Consider the following 20,957-nt stretch of genomic DNA (forward strand, 5'->3'; position numbering starts at 1 on the left):
TTTTCAGAAGGGTTCTTTATATTTTCACCATTGACAGCGGTTCTATTTTGATGTTTTACCTTGCCAGTACCAGTTTTTACCAGAAATAAATAATTTTTCTGGCTACCTTCAGATTTTTGAATAAAAGATTTTAACAAAACTTCAATTCCCCTTCGGCCAATCAGAGTTTTCCAATCATAAAATTTTCCTTGATTTCTGTTTCCGAACTTCCTGTTTAATTTAGTCTTCATTTTTCATGAGTATTTGAAAGTAAAAATAAACAAATAATATTTTTTTAAACATTTATTTTCAGGTACAAAACTATATTATCAGACTTATTTAGTAGTCAATGAACACATTTAATAATCACATTAACTATTTTTAATAGTTTTTTTTTATGTAAATATATATTATTTAAAAATTTCTTCTTATATCTAATACAACTTTAAACAATAAGTTTAAATAAATTTAACTAAATAAAATCAAGTTTAAGACGTGTCATTTTATTTCTAAGATGTCCACATTCGCCAGTCACCGCCCTTGGACGACCTAAAATACGAAATTTTGTATTAATTTTTATTGTATTTATATAATTATTAAATTTTATTATTATTAAAATCTAAGAAATTACTTTAAAGAAAAGCAAGAAAAATGTAGAGCAAAATAAATGTACTGGTACAATATTATGTATTTATTTTGTAATTAAGAAGGTGAAAAATGATTTTTAAAAAATACAAGTCCTAACATACAGTGATCCACCGCTCGACGTTGATTTTCTCTAAAAGAGATAAAGTACGTTAAAATGTTGGTATTAAATTATTAACGTTGTTTTGTTCGTTTTTGCGGAGGGATAACTGTAAACAATCAAAAATCATGCCTTTTTTGTTTATAAAGCCCTGATTTATAAAAATGTTATATTCTCCATCAAATAGGAACGCATAGTTTAACTTAAATCTACCAGGTTATTCTTTAACAAATTCTTTAGCTTTATCTCATCATAACAATTTATTCTGAGTTAAAATTAATAAATACATACTTACATAAATTTACGATCCGCATGATCGTAAAACATGATAATTTGTTGTATTTTTATAGCCGATATAATTTTTTCGCTTAAAGTTTCTTTTAGCTGCTACTAAATTCATGTTATTAAACATACTCGTTTTTAGATGTTGTTCTATGTTGAAACTTATAAAATCTCTGCTGAAAACTGCTGAATTACTCGTATACTTTTGATCTTCAAAACCCAATTTGTTTCATTATTTTGAATGCACGATTGCATCTATAAACGTTAAAGTTGGCTTTTTGTTTTGTTTTACGCAAAATATACATGGCACTTTACTGCCCGCTGGTAGTATGTATCTTAATTGATTTATATTATTTAAACAAAACAAAATAACTTAGCCAAAGTACATGATTTGAAAAAAGAGAGCAACTCCTTCTTATGTTTATTTATCAATACAAACCGCAATCCTTATTTTTTTTAATTGGCCACATAAAATATGGTTGCCAAAGTAATTTTAGATGTCGATGTCGCATATTATACATACTTTCGCACAAAGTACTCTTCAGTCCTTTTTATCACCTTCCTTTAAATGATATCCATTTTTAACGCTTGACATCCGCTGATGTAAAAAATGAAAAGAAATAGTTTATAAAATGAAGGCAGAAGAGGGTTTTGCAGTGTGATTGCATCTGCATTCATGCCTTTCTTCTTTACTTTTTTTTAAATTCTTAATAAGTGGTGTAGTAATCGATTTTTGTTGTTTCCTTATTTATAACCAACGTACAATAAATATTACATAAATGAATCAATTGACTTAATACTAAAACTTTACTAAAAATAGTCAATACTTTTAATTGAAACAGGGACATTACTTCATCGTTATGAAACTTGATAGTTTCTCCTACCTATTAATCCCATATTTAACAAACTATCATGAACGTACACAAATTGTAATTTGTTAAACTTAAATTAAATCGTTTACTTAATATTAAATATAATCTTTAACGAAGACATTTTAATTTGTATTGAACTAAAAATTGAATCAGTAATTAGTTTTTTTATCAAAATTTAGCATATTTCCTTTTTGTACACTTAACTGTTTCACACTGCTCTTGGTCTGTCTTGAAAGTTTTTCTGTACGTATTAAATTCGTATGCATTTTCAGAAAAATTATTTAAAAATATTTTATTTAAACTCTAATCGTTTAAAAAATAAAATGATTACAAGTGTTATTTTATATTTCCATTTGTTGAAAGTTAATTGATAGTTAATCATTTCTTCTGACCCCACTTGTTGATTTGGAAAAAAAACTGAATATTTCGATTGTGATAGTTTAAAAAAAAAAAAGTTCTAATTCCCTTGAGGCATCGAAACGTATGAGATCTTACTTACGTAATGTGAATTGCAATGCTATTTCAAATGCAAATGCTGATCGAAAACCGGAACGGGACCCAAAATTTTAACCTACATGTGAAAAAATACATACTCTTCATTTACATTTATTTTTATCTATTGAAAATAAATAATATTTGTTAAACCCATTACCACATCTTCCTCGTTTTAACTCCTTATCAACCTTATTCATATTTTTTTGGAACACCAACTTTCGTTTCATAGATTGTTCTTTTTTTTTTATAAACTTTGTCAGTGTCAAAAAAGAATAACATATGTAATGCTCAATTCCCCTTTTGGACAGTTGTTTCTCCTCTTATCCCCTTATATCGTACAGCAGCAACCTACACGCCAACGCCCGTATGTCATTAACTCCTGAAGATATAGCAAATCTAAAGAGAGCCCTTAACTCGAACATTATTGCGTTTCCTTAAGGTTGTTGAAACAGAAAAATTTGATCTACAGTCCCTGGCCATATTTAATTATTAAACGCACTTTAGATTTTGATCAGGTTTTCGAATATTGAAATGCATTTAAATTATTTTGTATGCAGAATATAAACTACTTCCTAGAAATAAAGAATTTTTGTTTTTGAATTATACATTCAGATTTTTTGTTGTTATTTTTGTAATTTGTTTTAATATTTTGTTGAACCTCCTTTTGCTTTAATAAGAACCTCAATTCTGCGCGCCTGTCAATGCAGGATTTGACTGTTTCCTGCATTTGTGGGAAGTGGTTCCACACGTGAATTACTCTTTCAATAAGTGACCGCATCTTTAGCTACTTCCCTCTTCATCAGCTCCCACACGTTATCAATTGGGTTCATATCGGCCAGTCCAACAGAAGATGTTTTCTTCCCTCAAATAAGTTTTTATGGACCGGACTGTGTGGCATGGAGCTTCATCTTGCATAAAAATGTAACCATACATCCATTCTTGAATGTATGGTTACATTTTTCTGCAATGCATCTAATAATATGGCCAGGGGACTGTAAGTTTAATTCATATTAACAGAAGCTAGATTTAAAACCAAATTAATATTAAATTATTTCATACGGAGGCAAGTGTATGTATGTGCATTTTCCACGGTGTTGAGTAAAGCAAAAATATGAACTGATTATTTTCCAACACTTGTGGTTTTAAAATAAAAGAAACAAACACTTTTCAGCTCCAAGATTTGTGTTTTGATTTTTTTTCTACGGACTTAGATTTGTTGCTTTTTTTTACTTACTTCACTTAAATTAGATATTAGAGTTTGAATTGAATATTATTTTCTTGCTCCTTTAGCTTTTGTGAGAAGTACAGATTGGTTTTTCTTGTTGCAATACCCTCGTAACTAATTTTATAGCCAGATATTGCACAGAAATAATATTCTAAAGCAAATTCTTTGACAAAGTCATTCAATCAATTAAAATATCTATGTAGAACTTTTATATATCTCTATATCTTAGAATCTAAGAACTCGGTATATATTTACAATTGAATTTTAAGGAGTTAAATCTGGCTTTTAGAATAAAGTTCTAACGGATAATTTACTTCTTTTATTGAACCCGGTTAGGATTTTTTGGCGTAGGATTATGACATTCTAAATGATATTGAAGCGATTGCCAAGTTTTATTTGGCATTGGAATGTAATTTTTTTATTTTTATATTATTTTGTATGGTTCGCTTTTAACATGTTTTTTTTATTAGTTTAATATATTTATGCAAAAACAAAAATATCCATTGTAGCTTATGTATTTCGATTTTCAACAACATAATATGACCAAATTATTCTGAAAACAAGGAGACCCATATCATTCATACAAAATCTTCTCTGCCGTAATATGTTAACGTCTTAAGCCCGGCGTCAACATCCTGATAGATGCTTATCAGTGTGGTTTTAAACCAGGAAAGTCCACAGTCGATCAAACTTTCACATTATATCCTGGAAAAACTCCAAGAACGTTAAATCGAAACATCATCGATGACAAAATTGGATGAAAGCTACTTGGGCCGTTTCGAAAGAAAAGTTCTTCGCGTGATCTACGGCCCCGTATGCATAGAAGGTGAGTGGAGGAGAAATGAAACGACGAGCTGTATAGCGACGCACTTAGCCAGAAGGATAAAAGTTGAACGACTGAGAGGCCTGGGTCACGTAGAGCGCATGGAAACCGAGCTCTGGCCCGGTAAATCTTCGAATCCACACAGGACAGCCCAATAGAGGAACACCGCGGATGAAATGGTGCGCACAAGTGGAAAGTGGCCTCACGTAACTTGGAGCGCAAAACTGTGGACATCTAGCTAGGTACCGAGCAAGAAGTTTGTTGGGTGAGGCCCTAGTTCACACAGGATCGTAGCGCCACCTTTAGTAAGTAATATGCCAAAATGTCTTTTATTCCATTTTAAAAATGCTAGACTGCCGAAAACGTTTTAAAGAAATACTACGTTAAAATACAATACATAAGTTTAGTGTTAACAATAAATTGTATGAAAACTTTATCTTCTAGATAGATATCTCACTTAGTTTTAGTAATTTTCATTCGTTATTCATGTATGGCAGTTAAGACTTAAGAATTGTTCACATGAGAGCGATTAACGTAGTTTCAGATGCACAAAAAAGGCTAGAATGAAAGTTTGAGGTTAAGACTCTTGGAAACATTTTATTCCTTGAAGACTTGATTTTATGTGCACGTTTTTAGTTTGAAAGTTCGTTTCAATCTCTTATTTTGGCAATGAAAAAACTAATTTGATTTACTTAAGATTAACTTAAGCTATATTTGTACCTTTTTGTTTTAAATTTTCACAGAACTTCGGTTTATGATTTGTTCTAATAAAATACTTCATTGATTAACACCAACATAACCGCAACAAACCTTATATACGATTGATTTTGAAGTCGAATTTAAAATAAAGCCATCAAAAACCTTAGAAAAACTATAATTTGATTGCCACCTACATTAGAAATATGAAATGTATTATCATTGTATATTTAAAATTCAGGACGTACCCAATTACCTAAACGTCAAGTCCTTTATAGAAATGCAGTTATTGCTAAACCGACTTCTGATATGAACCTAAAAGGTCTTAAAAATCGAACTTCTATATATTAGAGTTCTAAAGCTTGAGATCTTAACGAAGAAATTATTTAGAATTGAGTTCTAATTTTCGATAAAACGTGTTTAAGATATTAGAACTTTGTGAGGAAATTGGTAGCAAAGCAAGTAAGTAAAAATAGGAAAAATATTTGTAGATATACAGAGTGTCCCATAGGCACCCTCAGTAGGAAACAGTGACAACTTGTGATTTTATAAAATCATGTTTTAAGTTTTATTTCTGTATTCAAACATATTTTCGAAATACTTTATAAAATTTGCGTCTAACTTTTTGAAATAGCAAAATATAATATTGATTTTTTAAATAATATACGACGAGATACCTGCTCTCTGCTTACAGAAAAGACAATTGCTTCATAAGATTTCATATAACTTCAGAAATCCAGTTTTTTTTGGGTAAGGTTAGGTTATGTTAAAGTGACTGTCCGTGATGGAGTAAGACACACTAAGACCAGGTTAATGGCCCATTGTGAGCAGGCATACACAGAGGAGGTGAAGAACTGTTTCCTATTCTTCCTCATCCATACAGCTTCTGCAAGTCATTTAAAAATACGCCTAGCCGCTTATCTGGGGCCTGATTATGAGGTTCGCGGCGGATCGTTTTCAATTCGACCTTTCAAATTCGACTCGATTCGTATTTCCTTAATAACGAACTCACAGCGAAGCGAAAGTAGTTCTTCCTATATTCCAGTGATTTGACACTTTGGTTTGACTTTTTCTCTTTATATTCCAGTGATTTGACACTTTTGGTTTGACAGATTTCCACAAATTTTGTTTTGTTTTGATTGAATTTGTGGAATTTGCGGTGATTTATTTAATAAACAATATGAAAATTAAAATATGGAATCAATTATGGTGTATATTTATTCTGAAAGTGAGGAATTTGAGGAATCCTAGGAATCCTCAGGATTACGGGTGTCCAGGAGACTACTTAGGAGCAAATCTTCTCCTCTGGATCTCCCTTCAACTGATTAAATATTGTTTCCTTTTAGTTGAAATCAAATTAATCAATTAATTTACACACTTTGTCTTAATAGACTTATCAAACTATTTCGACTTTCGAAAGAAAAAAAGAAAAAGGAGTTGGACAAGACGTACTGCTTGGAATGGCGCAACCAACAGTCTCAAACGTTTTGTCTGAAACTCTTAAAATTCTTGAGATAAAGTTGTGCCCAAAAATGATAAATAGTGGTTTTCCTGGGGTTATAATGTGCGTTGATGGAACGCATGTAAGCATTATACGTCCTACAACAAATGAACACCATTTTTACAACAGAAAAGGATATCATAGCTTAAATGTAATGGTGGTGAGTATATTCGTGTAAAATAAGGTCATTTTTAAATTATTTAAATTATTTTAGAGGCCTGTGACTACAAAATGAGGATAACTTGCGTTAATCTTAGTTACGGGGGAAGTTCTCATGACTCTGTTGTGTGGTCAACGAGTAAAGAGAGAGCTTTTATGGAAGAACAATTTAGACATGGGGATAGCAGCAAGATTCTCGGTAACAAATGAACTGAAACTCAATATTGTCATTTAGGTGACGCAGTTCACTCCAAGTGTCGAAACGTAATTGAACGATGTTTTGGCCTGTTGAAGGGAAGGTTTAGATGTCTTTTGCAATCTAGACAGTTGCATTATCGTCCGGAGAAGGCTGCACGCATTGTAAATGTATGTGCTATGTTGCACAATGTGTGTATAAAGTTTAATACCCCGTTGGATGAAGAATTTCAATCACAAGTCATGGATGATGTCTCAGACTTAGTTTCCACATCTGAAGCAAATAATTATTCCAATATTTCAAAACAAATAAGAAATCGAATAAAAGATAGCTTGTAAATAAAGTAAAAGTATTTGTTTAATAATAAAAAAAAAATCACATTCGATGTTTTAAAGTATGTACATAATTATCCTAATTAAAAATAAAATAAAAATTAAAATAAAGCTAACTCACATTTTTAAATTAAAATAAAGAAATAATCCACGAAATCGAACACTGGATAATAATAAACACCCTTTCGCCTGTGAATCCGCCAAAAAAAGCTATCGGATTCAACTCGCCAACAAACATTATGACATTTCAAACTCGCCTTCGAATTCGTTAATTGGTCGAATTCAAAACGAAGAAGGCGAAAGCGAAAGCAATAATTGAAAAATGGCAAACTCGCTAGCAAAACGATTCGCCGCGAACCTCATAATCAGGCCCCTGCTTAGAGATAACAAGCACCTTGACCGGTTTAAATCTAGTGTAGGCCAATTGTTTTTTGTGACCTGACACGTGGTGCATTCGCATTTTGCATAGCTTCCTGCATCAGCAATAGTTTACATGCAGCGATAATAATGCCAGGATTTGTTAAACGTGGTAGAGTGGGTTGTACTGTACCATTCCTAACGAGTTCATATGTCTTACAGTCTTTCAGGGTATACAAGTTTTATAGTTATTGTTTTGTATTTTATTTCGATAATATTGCACCTCACTCCACTCCTGATATTAATCGCATGTTTTTAGCAACAATCTTAAAGTTTCATATAATAAATAAGCTTCAATAGTTTTACTTCCAAGAAACGTCTATTATTAACTCTATTGAAAATATAATAAGAACGTTAGTTGCTAAACTTTCTTTATTAATAAATTTCCTTTTTAGCTTTTTTAAAATACATTTACAGCAGATTCCATGTTTTTTACCATATCACTTCTTTCACTTTGTTACTGTATCAATATTAACTAAAAATGTTCGGCGACCACATAACTGAATAAATTGAAGTTTCCACCGATCTATCGTCGTGCATAAGTTTAAGGCTCTGCACTAAAAAGCTTTAAGTTGTGTTTTTAAAAAGTTTCTGTCGTATTTATAACATATCGCTTAAACACTCTTCAACAGATGAATAGTAACGTAGTGAATAAGCGTTTAAGGGTTTATTCAACGTGCCGTAAATCCATATGTCCAAAAACATTTCTTTTTATATGTAATTGCTTTAACCTTTATTACAATAAATATAAGTTATTGTTTCTTGCTTAAATATGTATATAGTAAGTTTACGTAGCCTCAACGCAGCATTAATAAATGCTAATGTTATTTTGTGTCATATGGTATTCTTGCATTCCTTCCTCTGACTTGACAAAACTCGCTTTTTATCAACGATGACCCTAAAATATAATTTATTGAAAGGATACAACTTTTTCAATTTAATGCTCTTACAATAATTTGTATTAAGCACTCTACGTTTCTTTCAGTTTTTCGAACTTGTCGATATCGCATTTACAAATACGCAACCCTTTTTACGAATAAAAACCCATTTTTTTTAATCTATTAAAGAGGCGTATTTTATTTCTCAAGCTTCATCAAGAAAGGGTAGTAAATTTTATAAAATGTATGGATGGAATGGATTTTGTTAAAAAATACTCGTTACTATTTCCATTTACGTTATGTATTTCTTTTATACATAAGTACACATTTATTTATCCGATAAAAATAAAAATAAAAAGAAAAATAGCAATGTTTACATATTACTTATAAATTAAAATATTATATTATTGTTATTGTTTAATACGGTATTTTTCGTCTACCGTTTGTTTTGGTTAAGTGAAAAATTTACAATATGTACTACAAGTTTGAATGAGAGGCGTCTTAATCTCATTAAGTTGATATAAGTTTCTTATACAGTTATTTTTGTTGTTATTGTTCTTTTTCTCTTTGAATTGTAAACTTTAAACAAAAATTAAAAGAGAATATCATTTTTGAAATAATTAACGAAGAAGAATCTATTGATTGATTGGTTACGGTTACATTTTGTTTTATGATGATGTTGATGATAATTAAGACAGACATAACTTTTTAGAGTTGGAATATTATTATTAATATGGATCTTATAGTAATTTTGTTGTTTAGTTATTGTTTATGATGGGAACAACAGTTGACTGACCGCATGACAGTGCTGTTTATGTTTTTTGTTTTTTTTTTTCTTGTCCTTGTCCTTGATTGTTTTTTTTTGTTTAATTTATTACTTTTCCTAAGATTCTACTATAATCTGATAAAAATGATTTATCCTCTTTTCTTTTAAAGTCAATTAAAATAGTCTTTTTCTTTGTTTTGTTTTTCTTAAAGATTATTATCTTTCACTAGTTTGAGAACTGCACTGATTGGATTGAAAAAAGTGAATGATTTATGAAAAAACAAACGCTTGTTTTTTGTTTTTGAGTTAATTATATTAATAGCGACGATTCGACATCATATTTTGGCGTGGCCCATTGCTATAAAAAGAGTAATTCGTAAAAAAAATCGATTTGATTAGTTTTTTCTTGGTATAATATCATTTATGGTAATTTTAAGGGGAATATTGTTTTGTTTGATAGATTTTTTTTAAGTTAGAACTTTTGTTTACGCAAAAAACAAATAACTTAGTTGAGGAAACATCATCAAATCTTATAATATGCTAACATCCAAAACGAAAACATAATTTTCGTTTAAAAAGAAAATGTTAAATTTCGTGATTTTCCAATGACTTGCAATAATAATAAACGAATTCACTGACACCTGCAAGAAAAATAACAATTAACATCGTCAACTGTGATTCTGAAGGTTTTTGGAAGTTTTGAAAGTAAATCCAGCTTTACAAATACGTTTCGAGTAAGCTTAGCTTCATTGTCTGAACTTTGAAAAGAATATAGTGATTTGAGGACAGGTTTCAAGAAAAAATACACATGTTTCGCTAGGAAAGTATTTAAAAGTATCATTTATGAAAATATCAACGCATTTCGAGTATACTCGAATTAAAAAATGATTATGTTGCGATTGAAAAATCATCGAAATTTTGGATATTTCAGTTTTGGTGTGAACATAGTATAAGAAAAGACAAAGGACATCCGAATGTCATTCTTTCTCTTTAAATCAAAATAACGCATTCCTTATTTAGAGCTTATTTTAAAATTGTATTTTTGTATTATATTTTTTAAATAAACTTACCGGTTATTCATGTTCATATTTTGACCACCTCCAGCACCGGATAGAGCGGGAAAATCTTTTTGGAAGTTCATAGGATTCATTGGATTACCACCTCCCATATTGTTGTTGCGGTTCATGTTGTTGTTGCCAGCATTTCCACCCATGTTTCTGTTAGTGTTGCCGCCACCGCCGCCCATATTATTGCCCATACCGCCTCTCATTCCACCTCCCATATTACCGCCACCCATACCACCACCGCTCATACCACCAGCGCCACCCATATTTCTATTGTTGTTGTTGCTGTTGTTTCCGAAGCCTCCTCCACCTCCGCCGCTTCCCATATTTCTGTTGTTGATTGGGGCATTACCTCCACTAGTGTTTCTGTTATTTCCTGCGATGGGTCCATGCAAGTTGCTACTAACTCCACCCATGTTGTTGTTTCGGTTGAATCCAGCGTTGTTGGTGTTCATGTTACCGGGGCCGCCGCTTACGCCGCCTCCAACGCCACCCATTCCTCCTCGGTTGCTGTTGCCACCAAAGTTACCGCCACGGTTTGGAGCCGGTGCATCGTTGCGCATACGGTTATTACCCCTAATTGATTTAAAGAAATTTTATCAGTCAATTGTTTGATTTAAAGAGTTCTAAATTGTATGCAAAATGACACACAATTTGTTTGATAAAGAAAAAAATTCAAAAAGCTTAATGGAAAAAAATATTAAATGGCATAAGATTTAATTCAGTTACATATTTAAGACACCCATTCTACAGTTCATTTAAATGTGGAGAAATAAATAAACAGTTTTTATTTGTTTCAAAAAATGTGAACGTTAAGAAGTCTCCTTATATCATTTGCTAAAGGGGTCCATAGGCGTATAGGGTTGACAACAAATTGACGTTCTGATGTTAGGCAGGTATTTTGGAAATTTAAGACGAGAAAATAGGTAAAAAAGAAGTATTCGTTATTGTATAAATTGTACAAACTGCATGTTGTATAGACAAGAAACGTAGCCAGAAATTTGGTCATACATTTCACAATCAAACACAAAAATAAAAGGAATAATCATAGTTTTGACTAACATGATTTGAGTTCTTATAGCATTTAGGCATGGGGATTCCTGTAGGACCTGGTTAAGGAGCTGTTAAAGATCACTCCCAGATTTTTGGCAGACTAGCTTTCGAATGAGAATTAAGTGGTTAATTGCGTCAAAGGTTTTTTTTATTGTTTATTTTCATCAACTGCTGTCTGTAATACAGCTATGTTGTGAGTGAAAACCAGATTAAAGAGGTAAAAGCATATTTGACCTGTTAAGAATTGGCTTTGCATAATTTTGAAACTGGCATAATTTTGGTGTATGGTTTGAATAAAAATTGGTTGTATATTATCAACTCAAAGGAATGATTTAAAAATAAATAAATTGGATGGAGCAACAGTCCGTTGAGAACTAGGGCCTAGTGACTTACAACTCTCAACTATTCCTGTGTGCGTGTAATGTTGCCAGGAATGGAGGGGACCTACAGTTTGCCAAATCCGAACGACTAATTTGAGAAAGCACTTTTTCATGACAAGAGTTACTCTTGGAGAATTTGTCAATTCCTCGCAAGAGGCAGTACCCGTGAAAAGACTTAAGATGGCATAGGAAAGGATCGAACCCTAGACCTCTGGCATGACAGTCCAACGCACTAAAGAAGAATGATTTACTCCTTGGTTTATTAATAGATAAGGAGCTGGTGACGATGCAGTCCGTTATGTTAAAAATTCCTTATTCAACTCATCAATGTTGATGTTATGACTCTCAGACTTTTTGGCTTACCAATACCGACGTAACAAAAATTGCTGCGAGCTTCCACCATTTATATATTTAAATTGAGGCGATATTTAAAAATGTTTGCTTTTTTATTTTGTATCCTGCAAACAATTTGGTTCCTTAGGAGCCGATAAGCTTTATGAAAACTTTCTTACCTATATCTTTTTCAGCGCATGTAAGCTTGATTTCCTTGGTACACAAGCAAAAAAATTGCAGTCGTAACCTAAGGTCGTGATTTGTGATCATGTGAGTCAAAAAATAATGTACAGTTGTGTTCATAAAAATAGCAGTGCTGGACACATTTTATTAGATTGTCAATTATGTAAATAATGGAAATTCTTAAATAAAAAGTACGATGTAACTTGCATCTAACGGTCTTTCGTTTTCATATTAGAGACTTTTAGCTTGAAATTATACCTTAGTTTTCCCACTGAACACCCATTATTTCAAACTCTCTGGATAAAGAGTGTTCATAAAAATAGCAGTGCTTTTGATTTTAAAATTAAAAAGTGTTAAAAATTCATTTTTTTTATTTTTCGTTAAGTGAATATTTTACTATATAAAGTTTTAAATATTTGTAATATTCTAGCATATGAAAAATTAATAAATATTAGCTCAAAAATAAAGAATGGGACGGTCAAGACAGTTCACCAAAAAAATTCGAAAACTTATTCGAAAACTGCGTTAGGAGGGAAAAACCTACCAAATTATTCAAGACATACTAGGCTCCTCAGCAAAAATGGTCAGTAACGTCTTAAAATGGGCAAATAAACCGAAAACGCGAGGCCCAAAAAGGATAACTACTGAAAGGACTTAGAGAAAAATTGTTCAGTTAGCAAAACAGAACACTTTCATAGGCTCTAGAAAAATAAGAAATGGACTTCAACTGTCTGTTAGCGCTGTCACAATACGAAGACGTCTTTTATAAACGAAGTTACCAGCCCAAAGTAAACGCAAGGTACCATTCTTGACTTTGTTAAAGCGCTTAGAGATTAGGCAAAAGAGAAATGGAGAAATGTTCTGTGGAGCGATGAAAGCAAAGTCGTACTTTTTGGGTCCAAGGGTCGTCGGGAATATGTGACAAGACCCTAAAATGCAGAAATTGATCCACGGTACACTATAAAAACATTGAAGCATGGTGGAGTAAAAATTATGATATGGGCTTGCTTTTAATATTACGGGTTCGGACCTATTTATTTTATCGGAGGTATAAGGGATGCAGCCGAACTATGTGAAAATTCTCGAGGAGGTTATGTTACCCTATGCTAAAGACGAAATGCTGTTGCTTTGGGTATACCAACAAGACTATGGCCCAAAGCATACGTCAAAAATTGCAAAATCATGGTTTGCGCAGAAGAAGTTATCCGTTATGGAGTGGCCCGCTCAATCCCCCGACCTTAACACCATCAAAAATTTGTGGGGGGATGTTAAGAACGCAATTCATAAAGCAAAACCCAAGAATTCGAAAGAATTGTGTGAACCAGTGAGTGATTCGTGGAACGCAATACCAGTCGAGAGGTGTTAGGTTTTAGTGGCCTCGATGTCACGCAGATGCGAAGCATCATAAAAAAGCAATGGTTATGCAACAAAGTACTAATTGTAAGCTAACATTATTTGTATACTTTCATATAACTATTACAGTTTTTCTTACTTCTTACGTAATAGATCCAGTACTTTGTCATGCACTGCTATTTTTATGAACAGCCATATATTTAAAAAACGGTTTTTAGTGTGACAAAGCTAACGGTAAAAAATCAATAATACTCATTTTCTGTTTTTATGAATAAAATATTTTAGTTTGTTATTAGAAGTTTGATGAAATATATTATAACGTTGATATTGTAGGTTTTTTTTTTATTTGGAGAGCACTGCTATTTTTATGAACACAACTGTATGTGCATTTGAAGGAATTTTACTTGTTCGTTAAGTGTTGACGTATACCAAATAATTATTATACATTTGCATTAATATGGTAAAGACATCATTCTTATCACTATCAAAAACAACATCAAGCAATAAATTCAAAATGCTAGTGAAATAGGTTTGCACGTTTAAATTCACAGCCGAGACATTACAACATCGCATATTATTAATTATGTAACTTTTGGTTAAATGGTTAATGTTGATGTCCCCGCATAAAATAATCTTCTTTGACTTCAAAACGATTTCTATTCCTATTTCTAACAAGAGTTGCAAATTCAACATATGTATCTGTCCAATTTACAAAAAATGTCATTTCGAACATAGATAGGAATACCTCCCCTTCTACCACCGCGATCTCCTCTAAAAATTTTATAATCATTCAAGTGAAGCATATTATTGGAAAATGTACTTTGAAAACACAGATTGCATCAACTCCAGAGGCTTCAGACACGAAACTAAACTCATCAATTTGTTTCCTTAAGCTTTGTTCTTTAATATAACAAATTTGAAGCCCCGTTCATTGATTGCAAAACACCTTTAACATTTTGTGCAACAGTAATCTATTTCGAATAAATAGAACAGTAATAACAACTGCCAATAATATTTATATCAAGTTTTGTTATAGCCACTTTACACCTTTGAATTTTATTTCGGTGAATTTCTTAAAACTTAATCATCGCTCAGAAAACATTATTGCCTAATTTACGTTGAACCCAATGCACTGCCAATTGTTATAATTGTACTTTTTTTGCTCATTCTGGCATAACCTTATTGATATCGATTAGGGTCAAAGCGATGGCTGTGCTCGGGGCTTCGATCGATTGTTTGACACAGTCAAAAGTTTCGGACGTTTTGAATTATTATACAAGCTGCATTTAGTTATCATAATGGTTCAATTCAGATCAGATCAGAAAATTAAAAGAGCTCGGTATATTATATTTAAGTTATATTATTTGATTTTAAGAACGGAGTTGCCCTTTAATTATTTATCCCTATCATGAGTTTCACTCGAAAAAGAATTAAGAGTTGAGAGTTCGAAAAATAGGTATGTTCAGAAAGTAGCTCTCATGAAAAAAGTACACCATAAATTTTATAATTTCTTATCAAATTTATGGCCGCTTTATTCCTTCTCCGAATGATTTGTTTGAAAAACGTCTACGAGCGGATATAGAAAATTTGCCTCTTCGTTTTTCGTGTTCAGAAAATGACAAACAGCGAGGACGTCAAGTGACGAATAAAATATTGTTTTCCATATTGAAACGCAAAACGTAACCATACATGACTTGTAGCTTGGAAGGTAGGAAAAAAAAAAGAGGCGAAACTAAGTCGATTTGTTCGGAGGGATCATTTCAATCCGTTGAACTTTTATTACCTTAACTATTGTAAGAACGAATCACATTTTCAGCTTTATTCAATCTTCAATTATAATTAATTTTCATATTTCGAAAACTGTAAAGCTTTTGCCTATAGTATTAGAGGTTTTACCCAGGGCATTGTCATCACATATAATAACTTCATGGTGATCACTTATACAAACTCAGTGTTATCACTTATAAAATTCAAATCAAAATAGCCTATGAATTTTTGAATATTGTAAGGGGAATCCCCTAACATATTATGATCCTTATGATTACATAAAATGTTTTTTTTTTTTCTCTCATTTTCTTGTATCATTAAAAAGATTGCTTAAAATTGAAATGTTTTTGTGTTTTACCTAATTGAAAATCCCAATACTTTTATATAAATATATTGCGACTTTTAACAGGTTATGTGCCCAGTCCATGCTTAGTATAGTTAATTAAATAAAGGAAATTGAAGACCCATTGAAATTTTAGTTTAGAAAATTGGGGAAAATAATTTTGCCAATAAACTTCGTCCATGTTCAGTCTGCGAATACTGGGAAAGAAGCATGGAACAATCTGGAATGAGCTTTTGAGGATTTGTTAACTTTAATCACTACACAATTGAATGATAGTGATTTTGTTGAGTCATACGTAACAAAAATCGTTTGTACTATGCTCAAATTGAGACCAATGGCCAAGAAGATAAGTGATGAATGGGTTGGTACATTGCTGTTTGTTAGATTATCTAACGACTTTCGCCCGATGATATGATAGCTCAGGTACTCCCATAACCGCAGATGCTATCAAGACGAAACTACTTCAAGATGTTAAAACGAGCGAGTCCGAATCTGCAGTTTTCCTTTTCAAACGAAAAGTCACGTGGACAAAGGTGCTATGTCGAGATTTTGGACATAATTCTCGTAAGTGCCCAACGAAAAATAAAATCAACAATGATTCTAAACCAATATCACATTCGACACTTAGTTTGTAAACTGCTTTTACGGCTAACGCAATGATGATTGTTTTATTGACTCAGGGCATTTGCTCACAGGTCTTGCAGAACCAGCTAAGGGAGAGATAATATGTGCCAACAACTCTCGCCTATCTATGTTAATGAGATACGAAATTTGAATCCGAGTTGCTGTTCAGAAGAATGTCCGCGATGATTTTGTGAAGGATGTGTTGTACATTTCCAACTTGTGTGTTAATTTACTGTCAGTAAGCCAGATGAATAAAAAGGTAAACTTCGTTGTCTTCGATTCAAAAGACTGCACAATTCTCAATAGCGATAAACAGCTGGTTGCCACCGCTTCGCATGTGGGTGATATGTTTTAATTTAATTGATCGAATATAAACGTGAGTATAATAACAAATGTTAACGTTAAAGAAGCAAAAGAAAGAGGATAGTGAGTTGTGACATCGTCCCATGGGCTGGGCAACCTTAACTTCGATAGTTTGCTAAAGTTAAAGAATTGCAACTCAGAGGTTGATGTTGCTTCTCGTGCCGGTGCAGCTTATACAATGGTACTACTCGATGATTTTAATAGAAAAATCCTTGTTTATATTTTTTGAAAGCAAAGTCTGAAGCTTTTCAAAGATTTGACAAATTCAAAAATTTTGTTGAAAGGCAAGAGCAACAAAAAAAAATCAATATTCACCGATAACGGCACTGATAGTTGAAACCGTTCCTTTACCAAACTGATGAAAGACAATGAAATTCAACACCAGACGATAACACCGTTGACGTTATCTTTTGGGCTGAGGCAGTCTTTACTGCTTCTTTTATCATCAACAGATCTCTTAGCAAATAAACAACTGGTTTTGCACCTGAGGAGACTTTTTCTGGACGAGTTCCAAATCTTAGTCATGTGCGAATATTTGGGTGTAAGGCAATGGTACATGTGCTGAAACATTGCCAGAAAAAGTCTGATTCAAAGACAAAATGCTGCATTTTGTTCGGTTACTGTGAAAATACGAAAGATTAACGATTATACAAGGTCAAGAAATTTAAAATCATAACTAGCCTTGATGCTGTGTTTTCGAGAATCCTCAACAAGATAAAAATGAGTCGAATTCAATGGGGGATGTTGGTGAGAGTGAAGATGATAGAACCATTAAAAAATCACACGAAAACACTGAAACGTTTTACTTAGAAGAAGAAGTTGACGAAAATCGAGAGTGATATGATTTGCTCAACAGAAATGTAGTCACTGAACCACAACGCTGTCAACGTTCATCAAAACCTTTGTCAAGCTAAATCCATTAATCAAGCGATCCATTAAAAATTGATGAGGTATTAACAAGAAGCAATTCCAAGTTATGGGAAGATGCAATGAAAGAGAGTAAAACTCTTTAATTGAAAATGAAACTTGGGTGTTGACCAATATTCTATCTAGTAAGAGACCAAATGATTGTAAGTGAATTTTTAAAAGAAAGTGCAAAAATATAGGGTATGCGCAAAAAAGATCGCGAATTTTGTGATCATTATGTCCTCAAGCTAGTTTTTGTTTCATTTGTTAGGCGAATTCACCTTTTTATTTTATACAAGAAATGATAATTGAATCGATTTAGAGAAGGTTTTTGCATTTTTGTGTCCGTTCTCTTCATTTGTTTAGTGGAAATATTCTGCCACCCTTCCTCACATTTTTAAGCTTAAAATTTCCTAAATATTGTGCCGCGCTCTACAACGCTTTTAAATACAAATAATCAAATTTTTTGTAAATGTTTTCCAATTAATATTAAAAGCATAACTAAACGATATGATGGAATAAGTTAACTGCTAAAAATTATAATTTAATTTAAGAGGCAAGACTCTTTTAGACAAGTTGGCATGGAATGGAATCTAAAATATTATCTGACCGTCGTTAAAAAAAACATTCTTAGAAACAGGAAATGGTTGCATACAATAAAAACTGCGTTCTTAAGACTTTGTTTCCTAGTGGTTCGCTGTGGAACCATAAAATTGATACTTTTATGATATGTCCTAGAGGTTTCATGGCGAAAACCATATCAACCCATTTCTGCAAAATGTAATTCACTCCTTCGGGAACACAGAGTTAACAAAATAATTACTACAAGAAACAGTGTTGCACCTCACTGTTTGTACTCATGCTATTATTATAAATCAGTAAATAAAAATAAGATTGAAATGAATTTACTCACATATTATTTCCATCGAGATTTCCTCCTGCGGTGTTATTGTTTCTCCTTGAGAACATGGCGTTTCCTGTATTTCCACCCATGTTGCCGCCAACACCACCCATATTACGGTTTTCAGGGACATTTTGTAGTGGCCTGCCCATGTTGTTGTTGTTGTTGTTATTACCAAAGCCAGCATTCCTGTTTCCGCCGCCGCCTCCTCCCATGCCGCCTTGATTGTTCTGTCCACCAAATTGTGAATTCCCGCCACCACCGCCGAGATTTTTGTTACCGAATTTAGGACCATCGTTGAACTGTTTCTCTGGAAGCACAAATCCTCTTCTGTCTTGATTGCCAAATCCTCCTGCTCCACCGCCGCCGCCGCCTTGGAAGCGATCATTGCCGACATTGTTCTGGAACCGATCGTTGTTTCCTCCTTGGAAACGATCGTTTCCTCCCTGGAATCGGTCATTGTTTCCTTGGAAACGGTTGTTTCCCCCGCCAACTCCGCCGCTTCCGTTGTTGTGTCCAAAGTTACCATGATTAACAGGGCCTTGGTTGTTGTCCATTCCACCTCTGCGACCGACACCACCACCGCCGCCACCTCCCATTGCACTGGGTCCGCTGGGACGGGTGACCATGTTGATGACGATAGGAGGATCATCGGTAAAGTTGTCCACTGGCATGTCTTCGTCGAAGTTGCGGTTCATTGGGTGCCTGTTCATGCCACCGTTACCTCCATTTCCTCCAAAGTTTCCACCATTCGCTGGCCATCTATCGATTTGGCTTCCAGTGGCCAAGTTGTTGGCGAAGGTCCTGGCGCTCTGGGCAATGGGAACGTCGTCAGCGAAGTTGATGTCATTTTGTACGGGGCCAGCAGGCCCTCTGTTGTACGGAGCCGATGCTCTCTGTTGCCTGGAAGGTTCATTACGAATAGGACCAACATTGCCCGGCTTTGGAGGTCGCCCAGCGTTGCCTGCATTTTGATTGCGACCTGGCATACCTTGGTTGCCCTGGTTCTGAATGCGACCCGCATTACCTTGGTTCGGTCCTCTTCCCTGAGGGCCTGACTGGTTAGGTACTTGCTTCGGGGGTCTGTTCATGTTTCCTTGATTTGGTGGACCTCCTCTAGCGGGAGGATTCGCATTATTCTTTATGGGTGCTTTGTTCGGTGGTCCTTGCACCGGACCTGGTCCTGGGAATGGACCTTGCTTTGGGGGACCATTGTTGCGGTTGTTTCGTGGTCCACGATTCATTGGACCTTTGGGTCCACCGCCCATTCCTCCCATGACGGCAGCTAATTCGTCCTGGACAAAGTTCCTAGGGAAACCCATGCCACCTCCACCGCGACGTGGTCCTCCACCCATTTGACCAGGGTTCAAAAGTTTGTTCATTTCCTCAAAGACGGCGCTGCACAGTTGCAGAGCGTCCTTTGTTGTTCTCTCGTCGATTCCATCCAAGCCCATGGCGGCCTCCTCGATTCCGTCAAAGTTCTGCATCCTCATCATTGCATTTCCATTGCCGCGTCCACCTCGTTGACGTGGACCACCTGCTTTGGCTCCGCCAATGCCACCCGGCTTTTGGTTGCGATCCCTGATTCGACCGGGCTCGACATTGATGGTCTCACCCTTGAATTCGGTGCCATTCAAGGCTTTGATGGCGGTTGCCGCCATTTCAGGCTTTTCCATATGAACAAAGCCGCATCGGTTCATGACATCGCACTCGGTTACCACACCAAAAGCTTCAAATAGATGACGAAGTTCTTCCGGCTTTGACCCCGATGGGAGACTTCCAACAAAAATTTTCGTGGACTATAATTTAAATAAGCAACAAAAAACACATTAAGATTTGCAATAATTGTATCAACTATAGTTTAATTTTGAAACTTACCATTTTATTTATATATTTTAGCAGCAATTTGTTTTTAATTAGTCAGGGAGTTGTGGTAAAATAAAATTTTAGTTAAGCCGCCGAGGAAAATTATGCGCTTTTTCAACCTAGAGAGTTTTATGAAAAGAAAATGGCGGTGAAAATTTGAGCTAATCAAATCCAATGATGCCAAGCTACACTTTGCGTTTGTGTCCTAGTGCTACTCAAAGGTAATCAGTAAGAAATTAGTAAATGGAGATGAAATTAGATAATTACGCCACGTTTACACTGAGAAATAATAATAATGTTGTATTTAATGTTGTAAAATAAAGAGAGAGCTAAATATAGAATTCACATAAGATGAATAGAGAAAGAAGATCAAAATGTAAAAGATTTTTATGCAGATATCACAAAGAAGATGATCATAAATTTCAATACGATCTTTTACCCATTAACATGTGTAT

The 20,957-nt window shown here is 33.8% G+C and overlaps 1 protein-coding gene across 2 annotated transcripts; it reads right to left on the reverse strand.

Moving 5' to 3' along the window:
• Nucleotides 1–370: 370 nt before the first annotated feature.
• Nucleotides 371–20,668, reverse strand: LOC129953693 (uncharacterized PE-PGRS family protein PE_PGRS54-like). 2 transcript variants are annotated; one of them, XM_056067030.1, is made up of 4 exons: nt 20,515–20,668; nt 18,649–20,435; nt 10,437–11,006; nt 371–528 (listed from the first exon to the last, which is right to left on the reverse strand). In XM_056067030.1, exons 1-4 carry the CDS (start codon nt 20,515–20,517, stop codon nt 489–491), a joined length of 2,400 nt encoding a protein of 799 aa, XP_055923005.1. In that variant the 5' UTR covers nt 20,518–20,668; the 3' UTR covers nt 371–488. The 2 variants fall into 2 exon arrangements, with proteins under 2 accessions (XP_055923005.1, XP_055923004.1); XM_056067029.1 differs by lacking the exon at nt 371–528 and adding an exon at nt 9,453–9,724.
• Nucleotides 20,669–20,957: the final 289 nt, after the last annotated feature.

The sequence above is a fragment of the Eupeodes corollae genome, chromosome 1 (genome assembly GCF_945859685.1).
Source record: "Eupeodes corollae chromosome 1, idEupCoro1.1, whole genome shotgun sequence".
Lineage (NCBI taxonomy): Eukaryota > Metazoa > Arthropoda > Insecta > Diptera > Syrphidae > Eupeodes > Eupeodes corollae.

Bases quoted from the DNA above. Each gene is read 5' to 3' on its own strand.
- LOC129953693 (XM_056067029.1), bottom strand. The intron at 11,007-18,648 runs GTGAGTAAATTC...TAAATCAATTAG, and splicing joins AATCTCGATGGAAATAATAT to GGGTAATAACCGTATGCGCA. The intron at 9,725-10,436 runs GTAAGTTTATTT...CTCTTTTTATAG, and splicing joins AATATGAACATGAATAACCG to CAATGGGCCACGCCAAAATA.